Source organism: Cervus elaphus, chromosome 18 (genome assembly GCF_910594005.1).
Source record: "Cervus elaphus chromosome 18, mCerEla1.1, whole genome shotgun sequence".
NCBI classification, from domain to species: Eukaryota; Metazoa; Chordata; class Mammalia; order Artiodactyla; family Cervidae; genus Cervus; species Cervus elaphus.
Window position 1 is genome coordinate 105,173,409 of NC_057832.1, and position 15,878 is coordinate 105,189,286.

The 15,878-nt window shown below is 36.6% G+C and overlaps 1 protein-coding gene across 6 annotated transcripts in view; it reads right to left on the reverse strand.

Moving 5' to 3' along the window:
• Positions 1-15,878, reverse strand: part of CNOT4 (CCR4-NOT transcription complex subunit 4) — a 149,657-nt gene that overhangs the window by 33,871 nt on the left and 99,908 nt on the right. For all 6 annotated transcript variants that reach the window (XM_043873531.1, XM_043873529.1, XM_043873530.1 and 3 more), the window contains exon 8: positions 1,711-1,768. In XM_043873531.1, coding sequence (XP_043729466.1) covers positions 1,711-1,768 — 58 coding nt within the window. The remainder of the gene's footprint in view (positions 1-1,710; positions 1,769-15,878) is intronic.

The following is a 15,878-nucleotide window of genomic DNA, read 5'->3' on the forward strand; positions in this document are numbered from 1 at the left end:
TAACAAAACATTCTGATACTAAATCTCTCGAATACTAATTAAAAACCAATATAGCCTATTTATTTAAAAATACCAAAATTTATAGTAAGCTGGAAATCACATCTTTTGTGGCTATTTTAAACTTATTATGAAAAAATATTTAATGTTAACTTAAAATATACACGGGGACATGCAGATTTTCAAATTCTTTCATGGAACTCGTGAACAAAAAGTTTAGAAAAGCAGTGTAATTTAGATTTCGCATTGTGGGAAACCACATTCTTTACAGAAGAGATTAGAACACTTTTTTTTTTTTAAAATTCAAACTAAAGTAAGAGGGTATACAGAAAGTAAGAAGGTGTAGTGAAAAGCTAGCAAATAGGCAATATCATACAAAGCATGCTCTACAGATTAGGACCTCATTCAGTATCATACAGGATACAACTCTGAAGTTAACTATTTGATTTAACCATTTCAAAGCCCAAAGTCATTTGAGGAATGAGGGAAACTTGGGGAAAAGTTCATTGAAAGAAACAGAAAATTAAAGTCAGTTTGGAACTAACAGATACAAACATATATATAAAGTGGATTAAAAGATCCTACTGCATTTCAGAGAGAATTATATTCAATATCCTAAAACATAATGGAAAAAAATATGGGACAGAATATATGTATAACTCAGTCACTTTGTTTTACAGCAGAAATTAACACAACATTGTAAATCAACTCAATAAGATTTAAAAAAAAAAAGTTGAAAGTTGACAACAAGGGACAGGGGAGCACAGGACAGAGAAACAACTCAAAATCAAGAATGCAGAAGGCATGTTAGTCTGGGACCATTTCATGTAGGGTCAAAAAGACCATGACTATCAGGGATTCTAAGGACACTAATGTATTGGTACATAGCAGAGTAACATATTTTATTTTCTTGGGCTCCAAAATCACTGCAGATGGTGACTGAAGCCATGAAATTAAAAGACACTTGCTCCTTGGAAGAAAAACTATGACAAACCTAGACAGCATATTAAAAAGCAAAGACATTACTCGGCTGCCAAGGGTCCAAACAGTCAAAGCTATGGTTTTTCCAGTAGTCATGTACAGATGTGAGGGTTGGACCATAAAGAAGGCTGAACACTGAAGTATTGGTGCTTTCGAACTGTGGTGCTGGAGAAGACTCTTGAAAGTCCCTTAGACTGCAAGGAGCTCAAATCAGTCAATCCTAAAGGAAATCAACCCTAAATATATATTCACTGGAAGGACTGATGCTGAAGCTACAATATGAGAAGAGCCAACTCACTGGAAAAGACCCTGATACTGGGAAAGATTGAGGGCAGGAGGAGAAGGGGACGAGAGAGGATGAGATGGTTGGATGGCATCACTGACTCAATGGACATGAGTTCGAGCAAACTCCAGAATAGGGAAGCCTGGTGTACTGCAGTCCATGGGGTTGCAAAGAGTCAGACATGACTTAGGGACTAAACAATGAACAGCAACTGTAACATATGGTCATAATGATACTTCTGCATCATCAAGAAAGGGTTACATTATGCTCTATTCTGTGGAGAAAAAGATGGCTAATTATTATTCATTTAACAAAGATGCTCACTAAAAGTGTTTTTAAATTGTTTCAGTATTTAAAGTATTTTTCACTATCTAGAAAATTCACTTGCATAGACGGCCTTATATCAGCAGATGGCAGGTAAATAAGGGAACACAGTTTCACAATCTTACCTGCTGAGAATTATCACCATTCCCTATGCTGAGAGAATCAGAAGGTTTGTCAATAGGGCTGTAAAAAAATAAAAATTAAAGTAAATTTATTCTCCTACAACCAAAGCCTGAAAAATAGACATTTTTTCATCTTAACATTTACTGAAGCACTCCGATGCAAAATATTAGGTTAGATGTTGGGGACACAAGTGTAAGATAAAATCTTTATCCTTGAACAACTTACAGTCTAATTAGACTCTCCAAAAACGACGAGTGAAACAACAGTTTGGGGCCGGGGCAGGGGGGAGTAATGTTTAAAAAGGATACTAATCCATTATTTAGTTGGTGCCCATAATAAACACATTCCCCATTAAAAATCTGAAAAAATTCTATTTTTCTAGGTGCTTAACAGAGGGCATAAAAGTTACTGAAATGTCATCCACAGGTTCTTAAAATCAACACATTTTTAATACTTCAATAGCCTAATCATAACCTTAAGAGAAGACATATGTAAGTGTATACACATACACACACAAACACATACACACCACACACAACTAATTAAAGAAACTTTTGTGCCTCAAACAATAGTAAAATTTGATTTCCATAAGAGAAAATGCAGTAACATAGTAAAGTAACACAGATTTGCTAACTTCAAGTCCATTTTAACTGACTTAAAACAAAAATCTTTATAAACATTACAACACTGACCAAGCAAGCAATTTCTATAAAAAACTTTAATCCAGCACATGAACAAAAGCTTTGGCACTCATATAACTAATACTTACTTCTGATATAGTACTATAGCCAAAAAACTTAAGATTCCAAATTTCTGAAATTTATTTTATTGCCTGGAAACATATATAAAGTCACCTTACAAAGCAACAACTTACTGGTACCATATTTGATTGTTTTGGAATAATTTCACAAGAACTAGTACCCAATCTGAATACCAAGTGCACCTTCTGCAGAAACATTGCCAGGTGCTCTTGAATCTGACTGATAAGTCCGAAATTTACTTGAAGAACACCTTTACTTATTATTCACAGTGTATCAATAAATGAATTCATATTATTGTCAAGAGGGTGATCCTAATAATTTTAAGATCTAGTTCTGGGCCCACTAAATTTAGAGGTAGTTGGGTAACGAGGAAGGTGCCCACCAACAAGTATCAGTCAGTGTCAACTATTACATGAGCTGTTTAAGCACTAAGTGCCATAAATCCTTAGAAGAGGAGCTACTCTTAGAGGGGCAACTGTGAAAAGTTTCCTAGGGAAGTTCAAATTTAACTAGGCCCTTAAAAAATATTTACACATTAGAAGGAAGAGAAAGGAGGGGGGGTGGCAGACAGCATTAAAGGCAGGATTAGCAAGAATTTCAAGAATCAAAAGGTTGTAGAAAAGGTTGAGAGAAAAGTAATTAGTTTAGCTAACATACAGGATGATTTTACCAATGGGAGGTAAGAAGAGAAAGACATCAGAGGCCATTGGAAATTTTTTTGAGCACAGAAATGATACAAATAAAGCAACGTTTTAGAAAGATTAATACACTTCAGTGGTATTAAATACACCTTGTTGTACAACTATCACCAACATCCATTCCCATAACTTTTAATTTTATAAAAATGAAATTCTATACTCACTAAACAACTCTGTTTTTCCTCCTTCCAGTATCTACTATGTACTTTGTTTTGATGACTCTGACTACTCTAAATGCCTTGTGTATAAGTGTTAATCACAGAGTATTTATCTTTTTTGTGACTAGCTTATTTCATAAACAATAATGTTCTCAAAGTTCACCCATGTTGTAACATACAGCAGAATTTCCTTCCTTTTTAAGGCCAAATACTATTACATTGTATATATGTACCATATTTTGTTTGTCCATTCATCCATCCGTGGACACTGAAATTGCTTCTACATTCAAGCTACTGTGGGTAATGCTGCTATGACAAAGTGCACAAATACCGCTTCAATATACAGCCTTCAATTCTCTTACATTTATATACAGAAGTGGAATTGGTGGGTCATATGGTAATTTTATTTTGAAATTTTTTGAGGAACTGCCATACTTTCTTCCACAAAGGCTGTACCATTTTAAATTCTCACCAACAGTACACAAGGGCTCCAATATCCCCACCTTTCTTCACACACTTGTTTTCTGCTTTTTTGATGGTGGCTACAGCGAGTGTGAGGAGAATGGGTATGAGGCGGTATCTCACAGTAATTTTCAGTTGTATATTCATAATGATTAGTGATATCCATCTTTTCATATGCTTAGTGGCCATTCACAAGTCTTCTTTGAGAAAATGTCTATTGAAGTCCTTTGCCCATATTTGAATTTGACATTTTTTACTGTTCAGTTTTAGGAGTTCTCTACATATTCTGGTTAATAATCCTTAAGAGATTTATAATTTGCAAATATTTTCTCCCATTCTGCGACTTGTGGATAGTGTCTTTTGATTCATAATATTTTTAAGTTTTCATGAAGTCCAATTTATCTATTTTTTCTTTTGTTACCTGTGTTTTTGGTGTTATATCCAGGAAATCACTGCCAAATTCAATGTCATCAGGTTTATCCTACATTTTCTCTTAAGGTTTTTTTGGGGGACAAGGGGGTGTTTAAGGTCTTAAATTTAGGTGCTAGATCCATTTTGAATTGATGTTTGAATATGGTGTTAGGTAGGCAACCCACTTTATCCTTTTGCACGTGAATATCCAGTTTTCCCAGAACCATTTGTTGAAAAGATTGTCCTATCCCCAGCAGTCTGGTCTTGGTGACCTTGTCAAAAATCATTTGGCTATATATGAGTTAATATTTATGAGCTCTCTATTTTACTGGTCTGTAAACTATCTTTATGTCAATATCATACTATTTTGATTAGTGCAGCTTTGTATAAGTTCTGAAATCAGGGAGTATGGGTCCTACCGTTTTATTCTTCTTGTTCAAGATTATATTGGCTATTTGTCCCTTGAGATTCTGTATGAATTTAGGATGAATTTTTTCATCTGTTAAAAACTCTGGGATTTTGGACAGGACTGGGATCTGTAGACAGCTTTGGGTAGAACTGACGTTTTAATATTAAGTATCCCAAGCCATAAACATTGGTCTTTTCATTTATTTATGTGTCTTTTTAAGTTTCTTTCAGCAATGTTTCATATTCTTATACAAGTCTTGCATGCGTGCATATGTGCTAAGTCACTTCAGCCATGTACTTTATTCTTCTATCTTATTGTGAATGAACTTGCTTTTGTAATTTCATTTCAGACTGTTCACTGTTCATGTACAGAAATGCAAATGATTTTTGTATGTTAACTTCGTATACTGCCACACTGCTGAATTCATTTACCAATTTTAATAGGTGTGTATGTGTGTCTCTCTGTGTGTAATCATTAGGATTTTCTACATATAAAGCCATACCATCTGCAAAGAGATAACTTTACATATTCTTTTCCAATTTACATGCTCCTTCTTTCTCTTGGCCAGTTGCCATGGCTAGAAAATGCAACGCTGTGTTGAAGAGAAGTAGTGGAAGAAGACATCCCATTCCTGCCTTGTTCCTCGTCTCAGGAAAAGCTTTCAATCTTGCCACCACTGAGTATGATGTTCACTTTGGTTTTTCATATATGGCTCTTACTAGGCTGAAGTGGCTTCCTTCTATTTCTAGGTTGTTAACTGTTTTTGTCACAAGAGTGTTTGTGTCGGATGCTCCTTTTGCATCAGTTGAGAGCATCATATGGCTTTTAACCTACATTCTGTTGATATGGCATATTGTACTGTTCAAGTTTCATACATTAGACCATCCTTGCATTTCAGGAATAAATCACACTTGGTCTTGGTATTTAATCTTTTCAATGTGCTGAACTCTGTGAGTATTCTGTTAAAGATATGTGCATCAATGTTCATTAGGAGTTTGAAGTTTTCTTACAGTGTCTTTGGCTTTGGTTATCATGGTAATGTTGGTCTCACAGAATGAATTAGGAATCATTCTCCTCTCTTCAATTTTGGGGAAAAGCCTGAAAAAGGCTGCCATTAGCTCTCCCTTAAATACTTGGTAGAATTCAATAATCGAGCCATTAGGTCCAGAACTTTTCTTTGGTGGGAAGTTTTTAATTACTAATTCAATATGCTAACTGGTTATACGTCTACTCATGCTTTCTATTTCTTTGAAATACAGTCATGGTAGGTTTTGTGTTTCTTGGAATCATTTCATCTAGGTTATTCAATTTGTTGGCATACAACTGTTTATAGTACTTTCATATTTATTTCTGGAGAATTTGTAGCAATGTTCCCACTTCAATTTCTTATGTTAGTCATTTGAGACATTCTTTTTTTTCTCAGTTCACCTAGCTAAAGTTTTGTCAGTTTTGTTGATATTTTTGAAGAGCCAACTTTTGGTTTCCTCAATTTTCTCCACTGTTTTTCTATACTCTATTTCATTTATCTCTGCTCTAATCTTTCTTATTTTCTTTCTTCTGCTAGCTTTGGGCTTATTTGTTCATTTTCCAGCTCCTTAAACTGCCAGGTCAGATAGTTGACTTGGGATCTTTTTTATTTTTTAATGTAATATAGTACTTAAAGCTATAAATTTCCCCCTTAGCACCACTTTTGCTCCTTTCCAGAAGTTTCAGTAGGCTGTGTTTTCGTTTTCATTCATCTAAGTATTTTCTAATTTCCTTGTAATGTCTTTTTGAACCCATTAGTTGTTCAAGTGTTAATTTCCACACTTATGAATTTTCCAGGTTTCCTTTTGTTAATGATTTCTAACTTTATGCCACTGTGGTCAGAAAAGATACTTGGTATATTCATCTTTTTCAATCTACTGAGACTTGATTTGTGGCCTAACACATGGTCTATCTTGGAAAATGTACCATGTACATTTGAGAAGAATGTGTATTCTGTTGTTGAACAACAACACAAACATATACAGAACAGGGTACAGTGTTCTGTATATGTCTGTGTTCTTTAAATCCTCTCCTTATCTTCTGTCTCGTTGTTTAATCCACTATTATGAGTGGGGTACTGAAGTCTCTAGCTAGGATTGCAGAACTATTTCTCCCTTCAATTCTGTCAGGTTTTGCTTCATATATTTTGGTCACTAAGTGTGTAAATGTTTATCATTGTTCTATCTTCTTGCTGTACTGAAGCTTTTATTAATATCTAATGTCCTTTTTGTCTCATTAACCTTTTTTATTTGAAGTCTATTTTGTCTGATATTAGTAGTAGTTTTTGTTTAGTTGCTAGCGGTGTCCGACTCTTTTGTGACTCCATGGACTGTAGTCTGCCAGGTTTCTCTGTCCATGGGATATTAGTAGCCACCTTTAATCTTTTCTGATTCCTATTTGCATGGAATATCTTTTCCCATTCTTTCAGTTTCAACCTGTTTGTGACTTTGAGTCAAAAGTGAGCCTCTAATAGCATATTGCTGGACTACGTATTTTTATCCATTCTGCCAATCTCTTTTGAATGGAGAACTGAACTCATTTACATTTAACATAACTAGCAGTAAGAAGTTATTTATGTCATCATGCCATTTGTTTTCTTTCTTTTTTTTTTTTGGATGCCATTTGTTTTCTATATGTCTTATAGCCTCCCCCCCTCATTTATTGCATTATTATCTTATGTTTAGCTTATTTTTCTGTAGTGAAATGTTTCTCACTTCCTTTTGTGTATATTCTAGAGTTCTTTGTTGCTATCATGGGAATTACATTTAATATCCTGAAGTCACAAAAGTCTACCTTAAACTTACACTAACTTAACAATATACCAAAACTCATAGCTCCTTCCCTAGCCCTTTTGGTTACTGATGTCACAAAATTGTATCTTCATACATTGTGTGCCCCCAATAATTCTTCTGAATGCAGTTTCTTAAATTACATGGAAAACAAGATTTGAAGTCACAAAGCAGAGTAATATTACCTTTTATACTAAGGTACTGGACCTTAAATGTACTGATCTTAAGGTCTACAGGAAGAAAAAAGTTACAAACCATTGTTATAACACTAGGTTTACTTTTATTGAGATCTTTATTTCTCCATACACCTCTGTGGTAGTGTTTAATGTCTTTTTATTTCATCTTGCAAGACTCCTTGAGTTTTTCTTGCAGGGCAGGTTTAGAGGTCCTGAATTCCCTTAGCTTCTGTTTATCTGGCAATACCTTAGTGTCTCTCTCACTCTTTGAAAACAGTTTTTCTAGACAGAAGATTCTTGGTTGGTGTATATATATATTTTCTTTATAGCACTTTGAGTCTATCAGCCCACTGCCTTCTGGCCTCCAAAGTTTCTAATAAGCAATCTGCTGATAATCTTACTGAAGATTCCCTTCTATGGATGATTTGCTCCTCCTGCTGCTTGCAAGATTCTCTCTTTTGTCCTTTGCCCTCTCTGATTATACTGTCTCAAGTATCTCACTGTGGGTCTCTGAGTTCACCTTAATTAGAATTTGTTAAGCTTCTTGGGTGCTTATACTTAGCAGACTTGGGAAGTTTTCAGTCATTATCTCTTCAAATATTCTCTCTGCATCTTTCTCTCTTCTCCTCTCAACTCCAATAATGCATCTGCTGGTCCCCTGGAGTCCTATAAGTCCCTTAGGCTGTTCTCCTTTCCTTAATCTTTGTGTGTTCCTCAGACTAGATAATGTCCATCACCCTATCTTTAAGTTTGCTGATTCTTTCTTCTGTCTTCTCAAATCTGTCTTTGAATCCTCTGTAGTAATTTTTGTTTCAATTATTGTACTTTTCAGCTCCAGAATTTTTTTTAGTTTCTTTTAAATTTTTCTACCTTTTATTGATGTTCCATTTTTCTTCATGCATCACTTTTCTTTCTCCACATCTTTCCTTAATTCTTTAAGAATCTGTAAGAGTTAAAGACTGTCCAGTATATCTGCCATTTAGGTCTTTTCCAAAGACAGTTTCTGTTGATTTATTATTTTCTTTTGAATGGACCATTCTTTCTGTTTCTTTGTATGCCTTCTGATTTTTTTGTTTAACACTGTCCATTTGAATCTATCTAGTAACATGGTACCTCTGGAAATCAGATTCTCCCCTTTCCCCAGTATTTGCTCTTTTTGTTATCAGCTGCTTTTTTTTTTTTTCTTTTTTGATTGTTGTAGCCTGTCTCTGTACTGAGAATTAGTCTTAGGTGTAAACTTAAGGTCTTCTCAGGTCTTTTTTGAGCCTTCCCTGGACATGTAGAGTAAGTTTCTAATTTTTTCCTTATATGTAGCTGTTTTTGAATGTCCTAGTCTTTAATGCCCAGTTCCCAAAAGGAGAAAAAGCAAAAATTAAAGGGGTATGGCAAGTGGGTATCAGTCCATCAAATTCTCTGGAAATCACTTCAGTCAGAGAGGAAGGGACTTGTAACTATGAGAGGAGATACAACAATGCTTGCCTGCCTCTCTGTCTGCACCTGTGATCAGAAGCCATGATCAGCAATCAGAGCAGAGAGCCTCGATATTTGAAGACATGGTCCACTTTGTCCATCCTGTCTTCCACAAGCTATAGGCAAGTTGCTCTAGGAACATGTACATAGCACCTGCCATGTGGCTGGGGGTGGGGGTGGGGAGCTACTGTGCTAAGAGTGGAAGTATACCAAAATTAACTGCCAAGTCTTTCCCTGAAAGTTGCAAGCCTTCAAAAGACCTCAGGAGTTCAAGAATAGTTTCATTAGACAGATTATGCAAGTGCAATTGTTGTCCAGGTGGAGAGACTGATTCCTGTTGCTATCTACTGTTACCTTCCCCAAATTTGCACTGTTCTTTCAATAGGGAATAAGGGCTTAAAAATGAGAGGAAGGAGTAGTCATAGAAACAGAAAGATGAGAGCAAGATATCACAGAAGGAAATTTCAGGGTCTTTATCTTGGTTCACCTCCTCAATTACCACCATTATAAAGCACTAAATAATAATTTTCAACTTAGATAAGGTCAATCTTGCTAATGTCAAGGGTAATATATGAAAATATTATAGCATTCAGAATTAAACCTTGAGATTGTTTCTGGATTACAACTGATTAGAATACTTTATAGTATCTTTTCCACCATACCAACTGCAGTTTCATAAACAGTGATTCACGAATACTTATCACTTTACCTGGGAAGGTCTTATCAAAGATCTCTAGATCAAAATCTTTATATCAGTGTCATCAATTCAAAGACAGCTACTGAAATATCAGGATCAGGGCAAGATTTAGTAAGCTTAAGTCCCATTCAATTTTAGTATATTCTTCAATTTATTTTAAGAATAATTAAATTCAAGGAATAATAGATGACAGCTTTAGGAATAAGGATATAACTAGAAAGTTTTTTGTTTTGTGGGTTGTAAAAAAAAAAGTTTTTTGTTATGTAAAAAACATGGGTCAATTAAAATTAAACTTGCCATAGTAAGTGCAACTATCAGTGTCAAAACGGAAAATGAAGATGGGGGAGTCCTCACAAATGAATGTATAAACTCAATAGAAAGAAAAGGTACACTTCCCAAGTCTAACTGCAATAAATGTACACTTCTTGCACTCTGATGGCTGAACAGAAAACACGTATCTCAGAGTTACCACTAACCAAAGTTCTCACAACTCCACTGGGATCAGGTGTCCAAATTCCTTCTTCATTATGCTCTGTCATACTAATAAAATTTGTTGTTTTACATTCAACATACATCCACCCATTATCATGCCAAGAAGGTTAAGAAAGGAAAGCAAACATAAATATCACATTTATAATGAAGATAGAGACCTATTTCTTAGGGTTCCCTGGGAATGACTATAGAACAGGCTCCAGCTCCAGTTCAGGTCCTGGGTTTGGTTCTGGCATTCTTAGTGATATCATGCCTAAAGCAGGTTCCACTGCTGGTCCCAGATCCAGCCCTGCTCAAGCAATGACTCTAACTCCAGGCTTAGCTCTGGCCCCCTGTGCCAGTCTGGGCTCCCCCTCTAATGATTCCAGTTCTGGCTCTAGTGGTTGTTTTAGCTCATCCACTGGTCTGTTAGAGATGACAATGAATCTCTGTTTCAGGTATTTCCTCTGTTCCTGAAAATTAACTTCCTCCTATAATAGCACCCCAAAGCCTCATCCCTGGGGCTTCAGGAGTGGAGGAAGTACAGCAGGCTCTCAGGTAAGTTTGCCTCAAAGACGCTGTTAGTAGTTGATGACTTCAGCTAGCAAGAATGATGGGAGCACGTTCCTGGTGCAGGGCTGCACATCATCATCATTCAACCAGGAGCAGATACTGCCCCCTTCCAGTGACTCACTGAAGCACAGCAGCAAAGTGCCAGAGATGGTCTTCAGAAGCTGGCATCCCTGGCAGTGCTGGAAAGGAACTGCTGATTCTAGGGGTCTGAACTGACCAGACTGAACCAAAGAAATCAAGGACCAGGCAATCAAGAGTAGGTTCACACTAGGAATAATCATTAAAAGGAGGGTGTCTGTTTTCAGCTTCTGCTTCAAATCCTGGTAGTTGTATCCGACCATGAAGTTGATAATGTACACTTCCTGTTGCACCCAGCAGTCCCCTACTGTTGCCCTTTCCAGAACCACCTGAACACTGCTCCGGAGTCAGGGAGCCAGAGACCCAAATTAAAATCTGACTCTGCTTCTTCTTGGGGCACAAAGTTTTCTGGTTTGAAATCAGAATGTTGAACTTCTATAATTTTGTACAGCTGGTCATCAACATCCATGGGTCCCATCTATTCAGATTCAAGAATATTCAGAGGAGAAAAAATTCCAGAAAAGTTCCAAAAAGCAAACTTGGATTTTCCTTGTGCCAATAACTATTCACCTAGCATTTACATCGCATTAGGTAATCCAGAGATGATTTAAAGTATACACGAGGACGTGTGTAGGTTACGTGCAAATATCACACCATTTTATATAAGGGACGTGAGCCTTTGAGGATTTTGGCATCCTAAGGAACCAATCCTCATGAATATCAAGGGATGACTATAACTGAGGAAGATTATAATCAGCAGAGACTTCCGCAGTCAGTGACCCACGGCCTTCCTGGAATCTGTTCAGCAGCCTTGTTTGAACAGTAAACTTCCTCCCAGCCTTGAGGATGAGGGGCCAATGGGAAGTTCAGGAATTGCACGGCTGGGTTTCTACCAAAAAGGCTATGTGGAACAGACGTAAAAGCAACTCTGTGTATGGGACCTTTCACAGGTCCGCCCCTTGGGTCAAAGGGTCGTCCTGATATATAACCTAGCAACTCAATTCCATCAGCTTCTTCAGGTCAAACAACAGCTTAGCTGTGAACATTTCTCCAGCCGATCCAGCCAATGGTCCAGGGGGGCCGCACTGCGGGCGTTGTGCTGCTGGACATTCCATGCCTCCAACTTCAACAGCAATACTTTAATTAGGGTAATTGGCCCAGTAGTCCTCTGGAGGCATCCAACACCTCCTTATTCCTTTAGTCCAGTTCACTGAGAATTTCCTGAAAAAGCTGCTGCTGTCTGGTCTGACAGGAGTCCAAAAAGGGTATCCTCACTGGGTCTGGCTCTTATTTTGGAGGCAAAAGACATCCTGCTGGCATTTCAGTTGGCTGATGGATTTTACCAGTTTCTCCATCAAGCCCTTAATTCCAGGGTCCAGGACTCAATCTCATGTTGCTGGCTTTCCACAGGTTCTTTGAGGTCTGCCTCTCCTTGCTTCGAATGAGCCCTTTGAGCCTGGAGCAGAATTAAAGAGATCAAAGATCATCTCAGCCAATTACATATGGCCCCAAGAAAGGCCAGAATGTCCCAACAGAATTTTTGCAAGTTGGGCTGCAGTAACAAACACCCAAGGTCCTGGCTGCAGTAGCTACACTCATAGTTCAGTTGGCTTAAGAAGTGGAAGAATAGCATGTTAGCCTTGGTATCATCGTTATCCAGTAACAATATGAAGAGAGAGAAATCAAGACACCTGAATCACATAGTTGACTGATAAGCACTGGTTTCAAGTGGGATTAGGAAATTCTAATAGGTAGTTAGGGTTCATAAAAAGTGAAACCTAAGAAAGGGAAGAGGAACTGAAGAGCCTCTTGATAAAAGTGAAAGAGAAGAGTGAAAAAGCTGATTTAAAATTCAATATTCAAAAAACAAAGATCATGGCATCCAGTCCCATCATTTCATGGCAAACAGATGGGGAAACAATGGAAACAGTGAGAGACTTTATTTTCTTGGGCTTCAAAATCACTGCAGATGATGACTGCAGCCATGAAATTAAAATATGCTTGCTCCTTGCAAGAAAAGCTATGACCAACCTAGAGAGCATATTAAAAATAACAGACATTACTTTGCTGACAAAGGTCCATCTAATCAAAGCTATGGTTTTTCCAGTAGTCAGGTGGGAGTTGGACTACAAAGAAAGCTGAGCACCAAAGAATTGATGCTTTTGAACTGTGGTGTTGGAGAAGACTCTTGAGAGTCCCTTGGACTGCAAAGCAGTCCATCCTAAAGGAGATCAGTCCTGAATATTCATTGGAAGAACTGATGCTGAAGCTGAAACTCCAATACTCTGGCTACCTGATGTGAAGAACTGACTCATTGGAAAAGACCCTGATGCTGGGAAAGATTGAAGGCAGGAGGAGAAGGGGATGACAGAGGATGAGATGGTTGGATGGCATCACCAACTCGATGGACATGAGGTTGAGCAAGCTCCGGGAGTTGGTGATGGACAAGGAAGCCTGGTGTGCTACAGTCCGTGGGGTCACAAAGAGTCAGACATGACTAAGCGACTGAACTGAACTGAAGTTAGGTTTCACAATGCAATCAGGGTATTATTTCTAGAAGGTACTGCTGTGTGCATAAATCTCTGTAGATAAAAATTTGTAAACATGTTTTCATACAGTCTCACTAAAAATTTTTTTAAAATTCTAGTCCTAAATAGTTCTGAAATCTATGGTGAAATTACAGATTTCTCAGGAGTAAATATTTTCCAGTTAACCCAACAGTTGGAATCTGGTGCTATGGAGCTTTGCAAAATATAAACATTTACATGTATTTATTTAAAGTATAGAGTCTATATCTAGAATCTGTCCTTGGAGATTCTGACTCAGTCCAAATTGAGATATTTGGTGTCTGATGATCACTGTTCTAGTGGAAAAGGAATACAGTGAAAAAGTATCAAGTTTCCTCAAAGTCTCTGATATTATTAGGCTTTAGAGCCAGAAGGAATCATTAACATCAAATTTAAATACTGTTTTACAGTTAAAGAAACCAAATTCACAACTATCTGCAAAGTGCCTCTCTCTGGATCTTCAGATGCTCAGCCAACTTTGCTAGCTTCTAACTGGCCCGTTGGGCAATTTTTGAGTTTGATTTCCTTTCATTTCCTTGGTGGTGACACCAACCAAATTCCTAAAGATAGTCTCTTGGCTGCTTTCTAAAAATTATAACATAAAACAAGCAGTTATGTAGTAGAAGAAACAAAGAAAACATCACTTTCAAGGACTGGAGTTGGATAAGAAAAATAGGTTTAGTTTCCTGGTTTATCATATTCAGAAGATAAAAATAGTCTTCAAGGTTGTATTAATTTTTGTTGCATTTTGAATATAAAGTAAAATTTAAGGCAAATGTCAATAAAATGCACATTTCCAAATTTCTGTCGTGTTACTATATACCCAAGTACATACTTATACTGCTCCTAAATATTCCCTTATTCATTGAGAATAATTCACTTTAATTTTTCATGCTCGCCAAAGTCTTAAATAACTGAGATAAACATTTGCTACTGCAAAGGACAAATTTAAGTTACAGACAGGAAGCTTGCTTTTAAAGAGTTTATTTTGATACAGGGGCTTCAAATACACATTGACACTAAAATTACTTTGCTAGTAAAATATGGCCACATCTTAAGTTACATGACACAATTAACATGGCAAGAAAATAATGCCTCAGTAAACCTAGACTGATTGTAGTTGGCAAGTATGATTCTAACTGCAAGTTTCTCATAACTCCAGGACATACCAAATATGAAAGAAAATAAATGCTTTTATTACTGGTAAGCACAAAAAATTAATTATCCTTAATATTAAAACTGAAAGATGGACATCCACCATCCTAAACATCGCAGACTACTGCAAGCTTTCAAAAACAAAAAGCAAAATCTCCATCTATTCAGTATAATTTTGTATTTCAGTAATAAAATTTGATCTTAAAAAGATATTTGACATGTCTTTTCTTATAAGAAATAAAGGCACCAAAAACTGCAATCTCTAACCCATTCCTACCAATCCCCACTCTCCCCTCCCTTCCTCGCACTTATTACAACCACCCTCCGGAAAAAATACCCGTGGCTCTCTAAACTTTTTGAAAATATTCTACTTCAGAGGAGCAAGATACCAGAGCTGACTGACTAGTTTTCCAGTACCTATCTGCACATGTGCAGTAACCTTATATATCCAAATATATCATGGGAATAAGTAAGATTTCTTAAGAAAAATAAGGAAAGACTGAGAAATAAGTTCAGAAAAATCTCATAATTCATGAATTTTAATATAAATGCCCAATTTTAGCAAACTTTACCACCTACTTAATTTAACAGTAAGCAGCCTTAGCTTTATACAAAAATAAAAGTTCAGAATGGTAAATAATTTACCTACTTCAAAAGAGGGAATGCCTTACTGGGGGTCCACTTTACAAAAACAATGTAGGCTACCTTTCATGACACTTGTCCATACTTTGAGAATTACTGCTTTATACTGCTCCTGAATTCACCTCTATAGGTATCAACACACATCAGTAATTTATAACTATTTTTAGGTCATGGATCCTCCCTCCAGAAAAGTATACACACACACACACACACACACACAATTTTACATAAGATTTCAGAGTCTGCAGGTATTCAGAAGTCTATACATGACTTAACACGTTCTACTCAAGACTATTTTATACAATTATCTGGACCATATCCTTTCTAAATTTCAGGGGTTTATCAAATTATATTAGGACAGAAGAATACGATTCAGGCAGTGCCTATTTCCATTCTGTTAAATAAATAAGGCACTCTCATTATGCCTTCAGTCTATCAGAGCTTATATTTGACTTTCAATACAAATATAGCTACATATAGTTTTTAAAAATACACCTTTTCCTTCAATGTGATAAAATAGACAAATTTCTAGAGAAATTTTCTTTTCACTGTTTCTTTAGCTTATCCTCTACTGCCACCAATCTGTGGTTTAGGGAAGGTTTTGCTTAAACCTTCCCTGGGATTAA